This window comes from Crocuta crocuta, unplaced genomic scaffold (assembly GCF_008692635.1).
Source record: "Crocuta crocuta isolate KB4526 unplaced genomic scaffold, BGI_CrCroc_1.0 scaffold343, whole genome shotgun sequence".
Taxonomy (NCBI): Eukaryota; Metazoa; Chordata; class Mammalia; order Carnivora; family Hyaenidae; genus Crocuta; species Crocuta crocuta.
The window spans coordinates 2871161-2887255 of NW_027532679.1; the positions used below are offsets into that span (position 1 = coordinate 2871161).

A 16095-nucleotide genomic window follows, 5' to 3' on the forward strand; every position below is an offset into this window, starting at 1 on the left:
CCCGGCCTGCCCCCTTCCCCATGGACATCAGTGCCAGGGAGCCCCGGAATCTCCCGGGCACACGTACCCCATGGCCATTGCACTTCTTCCCACAGCCTTCTGTTTCAAAGAACGAGGTGTTCCTGCACTGTCCCTCGAAGCAAATCTGTAGCAAGGAGGAAACCAGACTGTCAGTGCTACAGAAGGGATCCTGGTTAGCAGTCAGGAGATGGGGGTTTTACACTTGGGACATATGGGACTCAAAAATGCAACTCACTTCAGGTTATTTGTTACACTGAAAAATTGAAAATGACCTAAAACGCCAAGGACGGGATGATAGTTAGCTAAATTCTGCTATTTTTCTTGTGATGAGGGAGAAATAACAAATATTATATTATTAAGACATTATATTTCACATAATAAATACATGTTATTACATTCTATATTAATATGTTGGTTATATGTTAATTACTTAAGTATCTATTAATATGCACTAATTTTAATATTGTCCTTAAAAATAATGATGGTGACAGCAGTCTACTCTGCCAGGTGCTATACCAAATGCTCCACATGTTTTTTATAATTTCCTTCTCAGTTAACTCTGAGATAGGTGCCTTTGTCTTCCCCAGACTTCTGGACAAGAGTCTAGTTCATTTTTTAAATCATGTAATAATTCATGATGAGGACAAAAGTGATAACAGCAAGCCCTTCTAAGTGGCTTACAGGGATTATCTCATTTAATCCTTACACAATTCTCTGGGGTGGGTCATGTTATTACTAACATGTTTTATAATGGAAGCCACTGAGGCTCAGAGAGGCTGGGAAGCTGGGATTTGAGCCCAGGCACCTTCCCTCCAGAGCTCACATTTCTTAGTCACTCCCTTCTCTCTTGAGTGAGGCTGGGACTCACATGGTTGTAGCCACACTTGGTTCCGGTCATCACCAGGCCTGGGTCCAGCATGTCTCCCTCCTCCTCGGGACCACGGTACACATGGGTGCCCCGGCATCGGATCGGCCTCCCATTCAAAATGATGGTGGTGTCGATGGACACTGCATTGGACTCCAGGGGCCGGGCCTCAGAACTCTGACACTGGATCTTCCCACACTTGGCATCTCTGAGCCCAAGAGAGAGGGGGAGGGAAGGGGGTAGACTCAGAGGAGGGGAAGAGCTGGGGGACAGAAGAGCTTCAATCTCTCTTGCTTGGGAGAACAGGTGTGGGTAGGGGAGGGGCCAAGGAGCAATGAGTGTGCCCTAGGGACCCAGCAAGAGAGATCTCATGTGAACTTAGACTAAGGATAGATAATAAGATCCTTGTCCCCAAGCAGATGTGTGCCAGGGAGCTGGCCTTGGGAAGTCCTCTTTACTGCAAGGACAACTGCCTTACCTGAGCAACCTGCCCCTTATGCTCCACCCACCCCCTCGCACCCAGGTGCTACAGCCAGAAGCCTGGTGTCATCCTCAACTCCCCATTTTCCCTCACCCCCACATCCAAGTATTTCCCACACCCTGTCAATCCTCTCTCATATATATTTACCCCAAATCACCCCTCCATCCTTTTTTTTTTTTTTTTACCTAGACACCAGGAAACTGATCTCCCTGCTTTCAGCCTTGTCCCCATTGGTGTCTAATTTCCAAAGTCTTCTCAGCTAAAGTCCAAATTACCCTAGTCATGCATTCAAGGCTTTTCGTGATCTGGTCCCATGCTCAACTGTCCAGGTTTGTTTCTCAGTAGCTCCCTCTCCACTGTATCTCAACATACTTCAACTATAACAAACTGTTATCAGCTGCTTCTCCCACCAGTATTTCTCTAGTCATCTATTTACTCTCCTGTGTACCAGCACCAATTCTTATCTTGTTCAACTGGAGAACTTCTCCAGACCCCAGCTTAAGCACAGTTTCCCTTGGGGCACCACCTTGACCTACTAAGACCAGATTGGGTGGCTCTCTCCACATTTCCAGTATTATACAGTATCATTTATTAAAAGTTCCATGTACTCAGCATAACATCTGGCACACAGAAAACCCTCAACAGATAGTGGATGGATGGATGGATGGATAGATGAATGGATGAACAGATGGAGGAATGGGTCGATGGTTGGTTGAAAGGAATGAATGAATGAGTGAATGAAGTAAATGAATGACAGGCTATTCAAATGAGGGTATAATTAGCATTCCACAGAAATGACTCAAGAGAGATGATTCCCTGCCCAGCTGTAAGAAGGATGCAAAAGGAAGTCTGGTCAGCTTTCTAGGAAGCACTGTCATCCATACCCTCCCTTTGACTTCCTCAGGCTGAATAGTACATCATCCAAGAACAGACTTGAAGGAGTTGTCTGATTCAGGCAATTTGCTTAAAGACCCAAGTGGCTGAGGTGGGCAGGGGTGAGGACAGAACAGAAACTGCTCTTTAACCCCTCATCTTATGGGGTCAGCCGTACGGTCATCACCTCGTGTTGCACTTCTTGTGTTCCCCATTCATGTCCTTCCCACAGTTTCCAAAGGTGTCCCCTGCCACATTCACCTTCTCGAAGCAGAGATCAGGAGCAGGCCGGGCTCCTGGGTGGGCAAGAAGCATTTATCAGCACACTACCCAACTTTAGGAGAAGTCAGAAGCTCCTAAAGGGCAAAGCTAGTCCTTGGTAAAATCACGAAGTTAAGAACATTTTTGGAGGGAGGGAATGTTGGGCTTTCTCTTCCTGTATCCCCATCAGGTTATTTCACCCCCAACTTCTCATCAAGACCTACTCCTAGAAAAGGGTTTTATATCAGTTCTTTTTACCTTATTGAGATTTGACACCTGTGAAAGGTTTGTGTGCTAAACTTTCTGTCTAATGAAAAAGCCCTGTTCCATTTCAGATTTTAAAATAGGTGATATATGCACAGAATTTTAAAGAAATAAAGCACATCTTTATATTTCTAACTAACCATTCCAGTTCCTACTTCCCCACAACCTGGAGAAGCAATCACAATTAATAATATATTTTTTATCTTTTATCTATCTTGTGTATCTTTCAGAGATAATCTATTAAAAAATGGCAGCAATGTCTTTTTCACTTAATCTATTGTGTGAGAGGAGTTTATTCAGTACATACAGAGTTGTTCCTTTCTTTTATTCAGCTGCATAGTATTCCGCTACAGGGATGTACCAGACTTATTTGGTCCCTATAGGAGGATATATAGGTAGCTATTGCTATCACTTAATAATGTTGCAATGAATATTCTTATAAATCTATCTTGACATACATGTGCAAATAGAAGTATAGGATATACTCATAAGTAGTAGAATGGGTGGGTCCAGTTACATGGTATATAATAACTGTTATATTAATTAAATTAATTAATTAAATTATTATATTAATTTTTCACTTTGCCAATCTGATATGTGAGAAATCTCATCTTGTAGTAGTTATAATCTGCTTAATATGAGTGAGGTTAAACATCTTTTCATAGTTAAGGGTCATTTGCATTTCCTCTGTCTCCATGATCTGCACACTCTTCTGTTGGGTTATTCTTACCCATTTACCCACTATAAGAATTTGAAGCATCAAGGAACAAGAAGAATACTGTCCACGGTCTCTCTCTGAAAGTCTACCCTGAGTCAAGGGGGAATAAAAAGGGAGTATCTAGAGATGTGATTCTGAAGCCAAGGATCTAAGCTATCCTGAGGGCATGAAGGGGGTGGCTGGCTTGGAAGCGGAGGGGCAGGAGGAGGGACATTCTCTGTGGGAGAGTCCTTACCAGGTCCCCACAGCTGCTGGCACTGCTCCTGGTAGGTTAGGCACATGCCATTGTAGCAGTAGGCCTGGCCGCTCTCACAGGGAGTGCCATCCATCTGGTAGAAGTTGGTGGGACAATGGGGAGACTTGCCCGTGCAGAACTCTGGGAGGTCACACTGCCGTGCTTGCTCACGGCACAGGGTCCCAGCAGCCAGCAGCTGAACCGAGGAAGAAGAGGTAAAAAAAAACCCAGTCAATTTCCCACATGCTCTCAACCCTACCAGCAAAGGACTTGCGAGCATCACTTTTGTGGAACACAGTTTCCAATTCCATTATTCCAGAGACCGTTATTTTGCATGACCTCATTAGCTCAAATCATCATCAATCTTCTAATATGAATAATGACTTAAGAGTTTCCATGGTGTTTTCACCAATGCTAACTCATTTCCTCTTCTTTGTTTTAAGAAGTAGGTAAGAATAACACTTATGTGACAATTTACAGTTTACTAAGTGCTTTAGTAATAACAGCTACTTTCATGGAGCTCCCACGTAAGTGCCTGGTACAAACACCTCATTTACTTTTCCTGAGAGTCCTAGGTATTATGATATGATTATTCCTATCTTACAGATGATGAAATCTGAGGCATAAGAGGTTAAGCAACATGTCAAAAGTCTCATTGGCAGTAAGTGGCTGAAGAGCCAGGCCCACTAATATATACACACAACTGTGTGCACACATGCACACACACACACTAAACTCGTATTCACAACATCTCTGAATTTATAAAGCACTTTGGCAATAATATGTCCCCATCATGGAGCCAAGCACTGGGCAAAGTTACACATACTCATCCCGTGTGATCCTCATAGCATCCATGAGGCAGAGGCTGCTATTTGCCTCTTTCTGAAGATAAAATAAGCCAATCAATAGCGCACCTTGGGCAAAAGGTAAAGACTAAGTTTCCCATTTGAATTTTCCAGCTTCCCTTCCACTGGGTGGTCAGTGTTTATTAACACTGTTCCCATTTTGCAGATAATGAACCTAGACTCAAGTGGTTAGTAGGCTGCCCCCACACTGCATTACAAGGGCTTGGACTGAAAGTCTGACTCCAAGCCTCATCGTTCTGCATACGCTTCTCTCCAGAGAATCCTTTCTGAGATGCAAACTGAGTGGACACTGTCCATACATACTCTTCAGGCCAACATCTGAGACTCAAAGGACCCCACCCAGCACAACCTCCATGGGGAGACTCTAGTTCTACCCTAGAGTGAAACCAAATGGTGAGTTTCCCCAGGCCTGCGAGGAAAGGTACATCTGAGAATAGTGCCTTCCCTACTCCCAGGCGACCGCAACACAGTCCATGAGGCCTTCCCAGGGGAGAAGGCAGAGAATGGGCCCAGCTGAGCAGTGTGGTAAAAACATGGCACCTCAGCTGCAAGGGTGGGCCCCGGCTGTGTGTGGAGGAGGAAGATGCAGGACATATCTCTACCACCGAGGAGCAGGATGGAGATGGAGAGGACACACCTGGAGCCGTTCTGCCTAGATTCAAATCCTAGCTCCTTAATCAGCAGTGGGACCTGGGCCAGCTACTTTACCTCTTTCAGCTAGCACAGAGTACACGCGGATGATAACCTTCTCATGGGATTGTTAGAAGGAACGCATTCAAAAAGAGCACTTGAACAGTATCTAGCACATAATGAACACTTAGCAATGGTAAGTGGAAGCATTAAGTCCACAATTCCTATCCAAAACTTTGGGGCCAGATAGGCTTCAGACGTCAGATTTTTTAAAGCAGACATAACACACATGTACATACACATGTATGTATATACATGATTCCTTACATATGTGTATTATATTACCCCCAGCAAGGCCTAGGGTTATACTTTATAATCAAACACATTAATACTTCTCCAACAAAATATAAATATTCACTTTAAGTGTGTCCTTTTTCTTATTTATTTGGAGAGACAGAGAGAGAGGCAGACAGAGAGGGAGATAGAGAATCCCAAGCAGGCTCCACGCTGTCAGTGCAGAGGCTTACTCAGGGCCCAATCTCACTAACCATGAGATCATGACTAGGGCTGAAATCAAGGGTCAGACCCTTAACCGAATGAGCCACCCAGGTACCCCTAGACACTTCTTTTTTGAAGAAAAAATCTTCCATCTTCCATGTGGCATAGCCCTCTGGGATGATTTGAATCCAGTGAGACACGGTACAGGAAATAGTAAACTTTGTCCAAGGGGCAGCCCAGCTCCATGTTTCTGAAACTTTGATGCCATCACTTCCCCACCATGGAGGGTGAATTCTGGCCATCAGCCCCAGCAGAGCACTGGGCTGTCAGGTCAGAACCCTAGGCAGGGGCATGGGAGAGGGGCTCTTACCTTACACCGGTGACAGCAGGCGCCATGGGCACACTCCGCACCTTCCCTCAGGGTGCAATTAGAGGCATTGCAGCAAGGGTTATTACATTCCTGTGGAGGCAAGGGGCAGTGACCGTGAGCCTCTGGGGCAGCAGGGCAAGGAGACAGCAGTTGGGGTGGGGTGAGGCCTCTCACCCACCTCCCACGTTTCCTCACCCCTGCCCCACATGCCTCTGGGGCCCAAGCTCCCTAGAAAGTCTTTACCAAAAATCTCACTTTATAGGTTTATCATGAAGGCAATGTATACTGTTCACAGAAGATACACAAATGCACAATCATCAATAACATCATAACACAGACACAACTACATTTTGAGTGTAAATATTTACCCAGGCATTCTCCCTTTCACAAATATAGATATATACTTATTTTACAAAATCCTAGCATCCATACTGCTTTTTAACTTAATATGAGATGTACATTTCTTCTTGCAATCCTATACTCTTCAAAAACATGATTTTTAGCATAATCTTATACTACATAGGGATGCTGAGATTTGTTTTTCTCCTCCCCAGTAGAACATCCAGAGACCCTATCTTCTATGGCTGCCCTCCGTGCCCCCACACACTCCCAGGGCTTTTATCCTATTAAAAAAATGGCCATCAAAAGCAAGGGCATGCTGGACAAACTTCTGAACACCGTTTATGTCAGTCCTGGGGCCAGCTTCCTCAGCCTTCTCTCACTATCGGCTGCTCTTCCTCAACCCCCACTGGCCCAGATCTTTCTGGAACAGAAGGTCTGTGGAGGTTCCGTGTTCTCCTCTCCACTCTTGCTTATGGGTCCTGATTTGCTGATGTACAGCATGAGATTTAAAAAGATGATGAGATACCCCAATGACTCTTTTAAGTGTTTTATCCTACTATATTCAGAGGCCTATTCCAAGCCATTTCTTGACAATGTGCCAGGCTCTGTATGCACAGGTCCATCATGGTCTTGTGAGGCAGGATTGCTCCCAATTCACAGATGGGGAAATGCAGCTCAGACAAGTCCTATGGCTGGTCAAGGCACACACCCAGCAAGTGCTGAAGCTCAATTCAAGCCACGTCTACCTGGGGCGTGCTCCACACTTAGGAACCACATCATAACCATAATGGCCCAGGTGTGGCATGTTGGAGACACGCATCCCATGTCTGACTACAATGCCCATTCGCTTGTTTCCCTAGGAGAAGAAATAATGGTACTTCCCTCCATTAATCTCCTAGCATCCTGGCAGCTCCAGGCAGACCGTGCTTCTTCCCCCTTCAGAGCATGGTTCCTCCTCTAGCTAAGATGTGCCTTCTCCCCTTGTGCTCCTTAATAACTCCTAACTTGGCCTTCAGGAATGGGGTCAGAAGTCACACTCCTATCTGAGTAGGGCAGGTCCTTTCATACTGCAAATGCTCACAGCACAATGGCATTGGCCTCCCTAAGCTTTTACCATGGGTTGTACTCACACACTTTTGCAATTATTTGGTCAGTGTGTTTCCTCCAATAGGCAATGTGTTCCAGAAGGACAGGAACCACATCTATTTTTGCCATCCATCCTATCCCTAGCACCCAACACAGTATCCCACACTTAGTAAATATTTGCTGAATAAGCAGCGGCTCTGAACATAAGCCAGCTGGCTGAGCACACTCATAGACTGCTCCTCAACCCCACTAGACCCTGCATGATAATGGAGAGGGGCCACTCCCTCCTTTCGAATGAGTCTGGACTGATCTCTTTGAACTCATGGTGGTGAGGGTGGCAAAGACTTTAACTAGTTCTTGTGTTTACTATGAAAGTTACGTGCTGATATAAAAATAAAACGACAGAGAAGGCTATAAAATCAAATAGTCTTGCACATACCCTCAGTCTCTCCTCCCCAGTTTACTGTTTTGCTTATGTTAATGTACATATTTCATCCTTCAGAAAATAGACATGAAACTATCCAGTTCTGCTTTTTGCAGAACAGCACACATCTGCCAAAAGTGACAGAGCTATGCTGCATGCCCACCACTCATTTTGAAGATCAGAAGGAAAGAGCTCATACAACAAACAGTTCTGTTCCTTCTTCCTCCTAGCAGCCCTTTCTAGACCTGACAGTACTTTCTACATCCCCTTTCAATGATCGCTTCTCCAGGATAAACAGTATATAATGAGCATTTAGCAAGTGCAAGCTTGTTATTTTAAGCATACCCAAGGCCCAGGTTCAATTTCATATATCCAGTTGTGTGGCCTCCAGAAGAAATTCAGTGTAGCTGGAGGACCAAGGAAGCCATCTGAAACTCTACTGGGGAGATTGTGGGTTTTGATTAGACCACACTCTCATCGGGAGAACTCCACCCTGACTTGGACACCGACAGTGCCAACCTCAAACTGAGACTCTGCATAAACGGTCCCTATTGAAAGCTTATTCTCCACATCTTATTTGTGATGGGGTCTTCGATGGCCATGTGTATATCGGAAATGCCTATGACTATGAAGTGTCCAGTTGCATTCTCGTTGACTTTAAGATTTGAAGCCAATGCACATTCTTCCCTTCCCACCAGTACTACAACGACACCTTACCTCTTCCTCCCCACAGTCACATTCTTCCCCATCTTCCAGGTAACCATTCCCACACCTCCGGCCTCCATACAGCGTCCTGGTGTCTGGCATATTGGAGAGACACATCCCACCACCTGACTGCAGATACCTGTCTAGTTCCTTCCTGTTGCATCTATTGAACACTCTTGGAAAGGGGTGCCTGGCAGAGATAAGGGTGGAGTTAGTTGGGAATATGAGCATCAAGCAGCCAGAACAGTGTCGATCCTGCTGCCTATGAGACTGATTCCACCTAGACTCAGACCCCCATACTCCCCGGCACACACAGCCTGTCCCCTTAGAACATTGTTGATACATTATCTTACAATTCTTTCTAAGCATTAAAAAATATTAACCACCCCATAAAGTTCTTTTTTTTCCTTCATGGAGGAGGTATTTGAGAATCAGAAGCAGCAATTTCTGCCCTTTGTAGGAACGGGTTACAATAAATAAAGGGTTATGAATATATTACAGTAGGTCTCCTGAGTCTTAGAGTTGAATAAAATACTAGCCAACAAAAATTCTTCCTAAAGCTGATATTAAATGGAGACTTTCTTGGGGCAGAAGACCAAGCCAAAAAAGGCCAAGATCATGGGTTAGATTTCTTCATTATGTCAGTGACCTGATAACCTCTATTATGTGTTGCAGGGCAACACTCCAAACTCAAAACAGCCAATTCACAAATGCATGGTTTTTATCATAAGGTCATGAAAGGTCCTGAGTCCTGCTATTGGAAAAAAAGAATCAGAAGTCATATATTCTCTAGTGGCAGGTCAGTACTGTAATCAGAGTCTATAAAGGAAGAGTTGTCCTATTCCCAATTCTCTAAACCAACTAAAAGTTAAGGAGTGGAGGGTCCCCTTCAGTCATCAGCTGTGTCACAAGGAATTTGTTGCCAACAGTTATTAAACTACTTTAGCAGTTTATATTTGCATATAAGTTTAAAAATGAATTGGAGTCATAATTAATATAACTCTCAACCATATGACTATAAATATGCTTTTGAGATTGAGAAAGAAAGGGATGGACTTAACCATGAGTTCTTAAGGATTTAAGCATGACCCATGGAGTTGTATCCTGCACATCAACATCATCCTTTGTATGTCACAGCTAAGAAGTGGTGGACAAACACTGGACAATGGAACTTTAAGAAAGTTGCCTTTCCTCTTGGAGGCACTGGAACACTTTAAGAAGCACTTTAAGCACAAGCAGGCTCTAATGGTTTGGGGTACAGGAAACACAAACTCCCACCATCATGCCTTCCACAGAGTGACTCAGGTCCTGAATGAGCCCAGTGCTCTCCATTGTATGAGCCCAAATACTAAATATTAAGAGTTGTGACTAAGAGTTGTGGCTGTTACCAGAATCCTTTTTCAAAAGCTCTGTTTTAAAAAAAAATCCTTCATAAATACAAGGAGACGTAGCTGGCTTGTTCTTCCTCATGGTAAACATAGTCTGTAAATTCTCTGAGGAGTCATTATGTGGGCATGGATGCTCCGCTTCTTTTCCCTTGTTGTGGAGGCTACATCAGAACTTTCAGTTACCACTACCCAAATTCCCTTGGGACAGAGAGACTTAAGTGTTGGGGCTGTTCAAAATGGGTCCTCTTAAAAAATTCATGAAGTGAAAAAGACACACGTGGTCAGGCCAATTTTACAGCTAAAGACCCTAAAACAGAAATGAAGTCTATCTAGGGCTTCACCAGCACCAAATCGCCCGCTACAAACCTGGTGCTCCTTGAACACATTTGCTTTCCTGGTTCTTCTCAAGTTCTTTGTTGTCGGCCACACATCTCTCTAGGCCCCCACAAGAGGTATAACAGAGGCTCCTAGTGCCAATGGGGAGGAACACTTAGGCTGTACCGTCCTCACACGCTCTTGCTCTCCTCACCTTCCTGCTTGACTCACCCAGTGGCAGCTGCCATGATGCACCCGCCATCAGCTGCGCTGGCCGAGCAGCAATCCGCAGAATCATGGCTCATGCCGAAGTTGTGGCCCATCTCGTGGGCCATGGTGGCAGCCGCGCCAATGGCATTCTCAGAGTGGTCCTGCTCAAGGAGAAAGTTCAGGTCAAGAAGACAGCTCTCCTTACTCCCTATTTCTGTCTTTTCTTAGCCGGGCCTCACACTCTCCACTGGTTCCACAATCTGCACATACAGGCTTGGTGATGAAAGCCTGTGCTTTTAACTGTCATGCTACATCTGTGTGTAAGTACGGGACGGATAAATGGGTGGACAAACAGATGGAGAGCAGGCCTCCCTGAAATCCATTTCACAGGTTAGAAATGAATAGTCAAAACAGTCCCACAAAGCCAGAGGGGATTTCAATAGAAGGCAGTAATTTCCTAACCAAGACTTTGAGACATGCTCTTGTTTCATAATGATACGCATAACAACACAAGAACTAGGATAAAAAATATTTTTTATCTCCATTATCTTACTATTCACCAGCCCCTGGTTTGGAACACATGAGGGATCTAGTGACATCACTAGATGTAATATAATCACTTACAGGGCTCTCCTGAGTTTGAAAATTTGGGATAAAGTATAATAAATGAAAATTCAGGGGCACCAGGGTGGCTCAGTTGGTTAAGCATCCGACTCTTGATTTCAGTTCAGCTCATGATCTCAGGGTTGTGAGATCAAGCCCCATGTCGGGTTCTGCACTGACAGTGTGGAAGAGGCTGCTTGGGGTTCTCTCTCTCTCCCTCTGCCCCCCTCCACCACCTGCACCCCCTTCTCTCTAATAAAAAAATGACTAAAAAAATAAACACATGAAAATTCATCCTCGGATAACTCTATCTCTTAGAACTTAATGATTTCATTTTAAACAACTGCCCTACTGGGGCACCTGCGTGGCTCAGTCGATTAAGCATCTGACTTTGGCTCAGGTCATGATCTCATGGTTGGTGAGTTTGAGTCCTGTGTCGGGCTCTGTGCTGACAGCTCAGAGCCTGGAGCCTGCTTCAGATTCTGTCTCCCTGTCTCTCTCTGCCCCTCCCCTGCTCATAGTCTGTCTTTCTCTCAAAAATAAATAAAACATTAAAAAAAAATTTTAAACAACTGCTTTAAAGTCTTAAATCAACTGTTTTTTCCTACAATAATACAAATTTTTTTTTCACAAGATGACCTCTTGTTCTGTGAGGCAGTTTTCTGCTCTCTGCAGCGTCAGTATACACTGATTGGCTGAGACTCACCATGTTGACCCCTCCAGACTGGTACACGGAGCACATGGCCATGAGGGGGGCCAGCCCAATGGTGGTGCCGTGGAAGGACACGCCCCTACAGGACGGAACAAGAGAAGGCCATTCAGATGGAGGTTGAGTGGGTTGTTCCACTGTGCCCAGGAGCAGGTGGCCGTCACGGTGTTCCTTGGCCCTGCTGACATCTCCAGATCAGTCCCAAGGAGACAGATCCTGGTAATCTAGGCCAATGGACAACTTCCAGGTCACCACACCACTCACTTCCTCTCGTCTACTCTCTCACTGCTCCAGAGAAGTGGAAAGAGCAAAAGAGCCCCTTTTCCCACAAATATGCCCAGAGCCCCATTCCCTGGAAGGAAATGGGCAGGGCTCGTAAAGCTGCATCCCATTCCTGCTGCAGAGGAAAAGGTCAGGGGGAGGGGCTGCGGGAAGAGTGGCACAGGTTCTGATGGTGAAGTGACTCATGACCACTTCCGCCAGCTGCCAGCGTCCAATGCCATATCCCTGGCTCTGTGGTATGCATGGGGGGGGGTGGGGAGGGGGGATTGGGCAGCAGCTGTGGGGGCTGATGCTTCATTTCCACATCACTTTGGGGCCAAGGAAACAGATGTGTCCCATCAAGAGCCTCATAAAGTACAGCTGGGTGCAAAGGATGAGCTGTTTCTGCCTTTGTTTTGCAATTTGTGATCCCAATCTGCCAACAGCCAGCTACATTCCCCAGTTCAATACATCCCTCTCTCAGCTCTATCCATCCTGGGCAGGGGAGAGGGATGAATAAAACACCGATATTCTTGTGCATGCTATAAACATGTAATTTATTTAAAGAATCTACAGGGAAATTCATTACGTGGTACTTTTATAGCATCATGTTTGTCTTCTCATCTAGACCATGATATCTTTGAGAGCCAAGATAGCCTTATTTATTTTGGGGTCACCAGAACTTAGCATAGAATCTGACACATAGGATCTATTTAATAAACGTCTGCTGAATTGAAGCCAAATTCTTCCTCAGAGAAACAATCTGCAAAAGAATACATAAAATAGGGGCACCTGGGTGGCTCAGTTGGTTGAGCATCCCACTCTTCATCTTGGGTCAAATCATAGTCCCACGGTTTGTGGGATCAAGCCCAGACGTGGACTTTAAGCTGACAGCATAGAGTCCACTTGAGATTCTCTCTCCCTCTCTCTGTTCCTCCCCCCAGTCTCTCTCTCTCAAAATAAATAAACATTAAACAAAATTAAAGAGGGGTGCCTGGGTTGCTCAGTCAGTTGACTGTCTGACTTTAGCTCAGGTCATGGTTTCACAGTTCATGAATTCAAGCCCCACATCAGGCTCTCAGCTGTCAGGGCAAAGCCTGCTTTGAATTCTCTGTCTCCTCTTTCTCTGCCCCTCTCCCCCCTGGTTCTCTCTCCCTCTTTTTCTGTCTCTCTCTTACAATAAATAAACTTAAAAAAACTAAAATTAAAAAAATTATAAGAAAATAATACATAAAACATATGCAAATTGATATGAAGCCCCACAGGTTATTTTATAAACTTAGACATGGCTCTAAGGAAGTCCTACTGGACTTGAAGAGCTTTTCCAAAGCAGGACATCAGGCTTCCAAAATTCAGGCAAAACCCAAAAACTTCTGAGGTGAATGTATCGTTATGAAGTAACCAGAGTCCAGATTTTTGGTACAGTTATTTCCCCATTTCTTTTAAAGAATGAATAAATGTTTAAATGATTGTTGATTCAGAGAGATATTGTAGGGAACAAAAGGAAAATAGTTTTATTATGTGCGTCCCTTTTGTTATAATGGTCTCAGAACACTTTTGGATGCCAACACTAAAAACACCAGATAATCACCCCCTGGGGGATGTCAGGTGTCACCACAACCCCTGTAGGGTCTATTCTTTCCAGGACTGAAGAAATTCTGACACAACCCCTCACCCCACCACAATGTCTCCCTCCTACCAAACACACAGCTCCTGCACTGTCTGCCACTTGCACGAGTTCAGGCTGTCAGCCCTGGGCCCCTGGGAACAAAGTGCAGGACACCCTAAGGAAGCCTCCCTCCTGCTACTGCTTTGGGAGATTAGCAGTGAACTACAATAAAGCACCAAGAAGACCAGGATGAGCCCCTTAGAAAGTCTTTGAGAGCAGCCCATGACAGTCAGTCACTTCACAAATACACACCCAACTGGTTCCAATGTTCAAATGAGTATGTATAAATCTAATTGTTTTCATCTAGATTGTAAACACTTCTTGGGATCGTTATGCCTCTCAGGGTTTTAATATTTTCCTGGGTGAGCTGGGGGCAGAATACATGTCTGAGAAAGAAGTGGTTATTTGGACCAGAGAGACAAAATGGCCAGTACTCCCAGTACTTAGCACAGGGGGGTAAGGGCGGACAGCACACACACACCTCACAGGCAGGGGGGTGTAGCCAGGGCCAATGTATATGGAAAAGGGCTACTCACGTGATTAACTGTGCATTGTCGTGTTTCTTGTGGATGAGCAGCTTGCGCCTCCAACTGAGAAATGACCAGAGAGTAGAGTAGGGGTTCTCCGAAACTTCACACATATTCCCATGAGTCCATACTTCCAAGCCCACAAGGGCAATCCGGATATTCAAGGATCGGTAAAACTGAAAGCACACGCAGAAAAGCCACAGCATCCTCCATCAGCACCACCTAAGATTTATAAGCCCCCTCCTTGCCTAGGCACTCAGATACCAGATTTCTCTTCTGCACACTCCTCCAAGGACAGGGAGGGAATAGGTGTGGTTATTCTCATTTTTTCAGAGGGATCGATGAGATCCTGAGAAAGATGCACAACATTCTGGTGGCAGAGCTGGGCTGACTTAGCTTAGAGACAGGACAGGACACAGACTGGCTTTCAAACATGTACAGGGCTTTCACGCGCGGACAGGATCAGCGCTGTTTTGCTTGGTCCTACAGGGGGGCTCATCCAACAGGTAAAACACACAAGAAGACCCGGTTCATTTTAAATTAAGAAAAACGCTTTGAAATGAAGTTAGTCATGAGAAAGCTCAGAGAGAAGCTGTGCTGTTGTCTCTAACAAGCACTCGTGGCTCTGCTGCCTGGTACAATCATCTCCCCCAATTCCTTACATGGTACTTACCTGCTTTATACGTGTTTAAAAACTTCCCTTATACAAAACGCTTTTTGTATGCTGAGGTATAATTTATATACCATAAAATCCACCCACTTGGGGATATACAGCTCAATATGTTTAGTTCATTTACCAAGATGGAAAGTGATCACCATAATCTGATTTGTGAGTATTTTCATCATACCAATAAGGCCCCTCATGTCTATTTACAGTAATTTCCCATTTTCACCCTCAGACCCAAGCAATCACAAATCTACTTCGTCTTTATAGATTTACCTTTTCTAGACATTTCCTATGAACAGAATCACACAATAGGTGGTCTTTTGTGTCTGTGGCTTCTTTCATGTAGCATGTTTTTGAGATTCATCCATCTTGTGGCCTTTATCAGTCTGTCATTCTTTTAAATTGCTAAATAGTATTTTGTTGTGTGGATATGCCAAATTGTATATGGATTATGGTGCGATGTCTCCCACTTGTTTTGGAAGTGAATGGGTATAAATGATATGCAAATAGAGAGAGAACGTTTATTCTCAAAAGTTTCCTTTCCCGTCACTGGAGGTGTTCAGGCTTTACCACAAACAGTTGCCAGCATTGGTCTGCAAAGGTCCCAGATGACCTTCAGGGTTCTGTCCAACAAGGAGAGCCTGAGATTCTATAAATCAGATTTGACTCTCAGGTTCCTTCAGATTAGAGCTACACCTTACCTTTGTGATACGGTGTCTTTCATCTCATATAAACAGGAAGAGGGTTTTCTTTAAAGCTAAGGACTACTGGAAGGCATAGGTTCAAGTGGTTCTTTGGCCTACCCTAGAGATTACTTTGGAAAAAAAAAATCGCACGTAAACCTGGGTCGCATGATCACAAGACACCATCTTAATCCCAAACTGGCAGGTGCTGCAGCAGCTAAAAATAATCGTAACACCAATGTTTATCAACTACATTCTATGTAGCAAGCACAGAAGCATAGAAAAGTTGAGTAACTTGCCCAGAGTCTCAGAGGGAGAACAGTGGAGCCAGGATAAAGACCCAGGTTATGAGAGCAGATCTCATAAAGACGCTTACGTGCTGGCGTATTAACACATCTGGAGAATCATCTCCCCCCCCGCCCCC

General features: G+C 44.7%; 1 protein-coding gene across 2 annotated transcripts in view; it reads right to left on the reverse strand.

Annotated features, from left to right (window-relative positions):
- Window positions 1–16095, reverse strand: part of ADAM19 (ADAM metallopeptidase domain 19) — a 98512-nt gene that overhangs the window by 17169 nt on the left and 65248 nt on the right. For both annotated transcript variants that reach the window (XM_077780786.1, XM_077780785.1), the window contains exons 9-17: window positions 14331–14497; window positions 11862–11946; window positions 10574–10713; window positions 8652–8829; window positions 6083–6172; window positions 3719–3914; window positions 2428–2536; window positions 890–1094; window positions 68–145 (exon numbers count right to left, since the gene is read on the reverse strand). In XM_077780786.1, coding sequence (XP_077636912.1) covers window positions 68–145; window positions 890–1094; window positions 2428–2536; window positions 3719–3914; window positions 6083–6172; window positions 8652–8829; window positions 10574–10713; window positions 11862–11946; window positions 14331–14497 — 1248 coding nt within the window. The remainder of the gene's footprint in view (window positions 1–67; window positions 146–889; window positions 1095–2427; window positions 2537–3718; window positions 3915–6082; window positions 6173–8651; window positions 8830–10573; window positions 10714–11861; window positions 11947–14330; window positions 14498–16095) is intronic.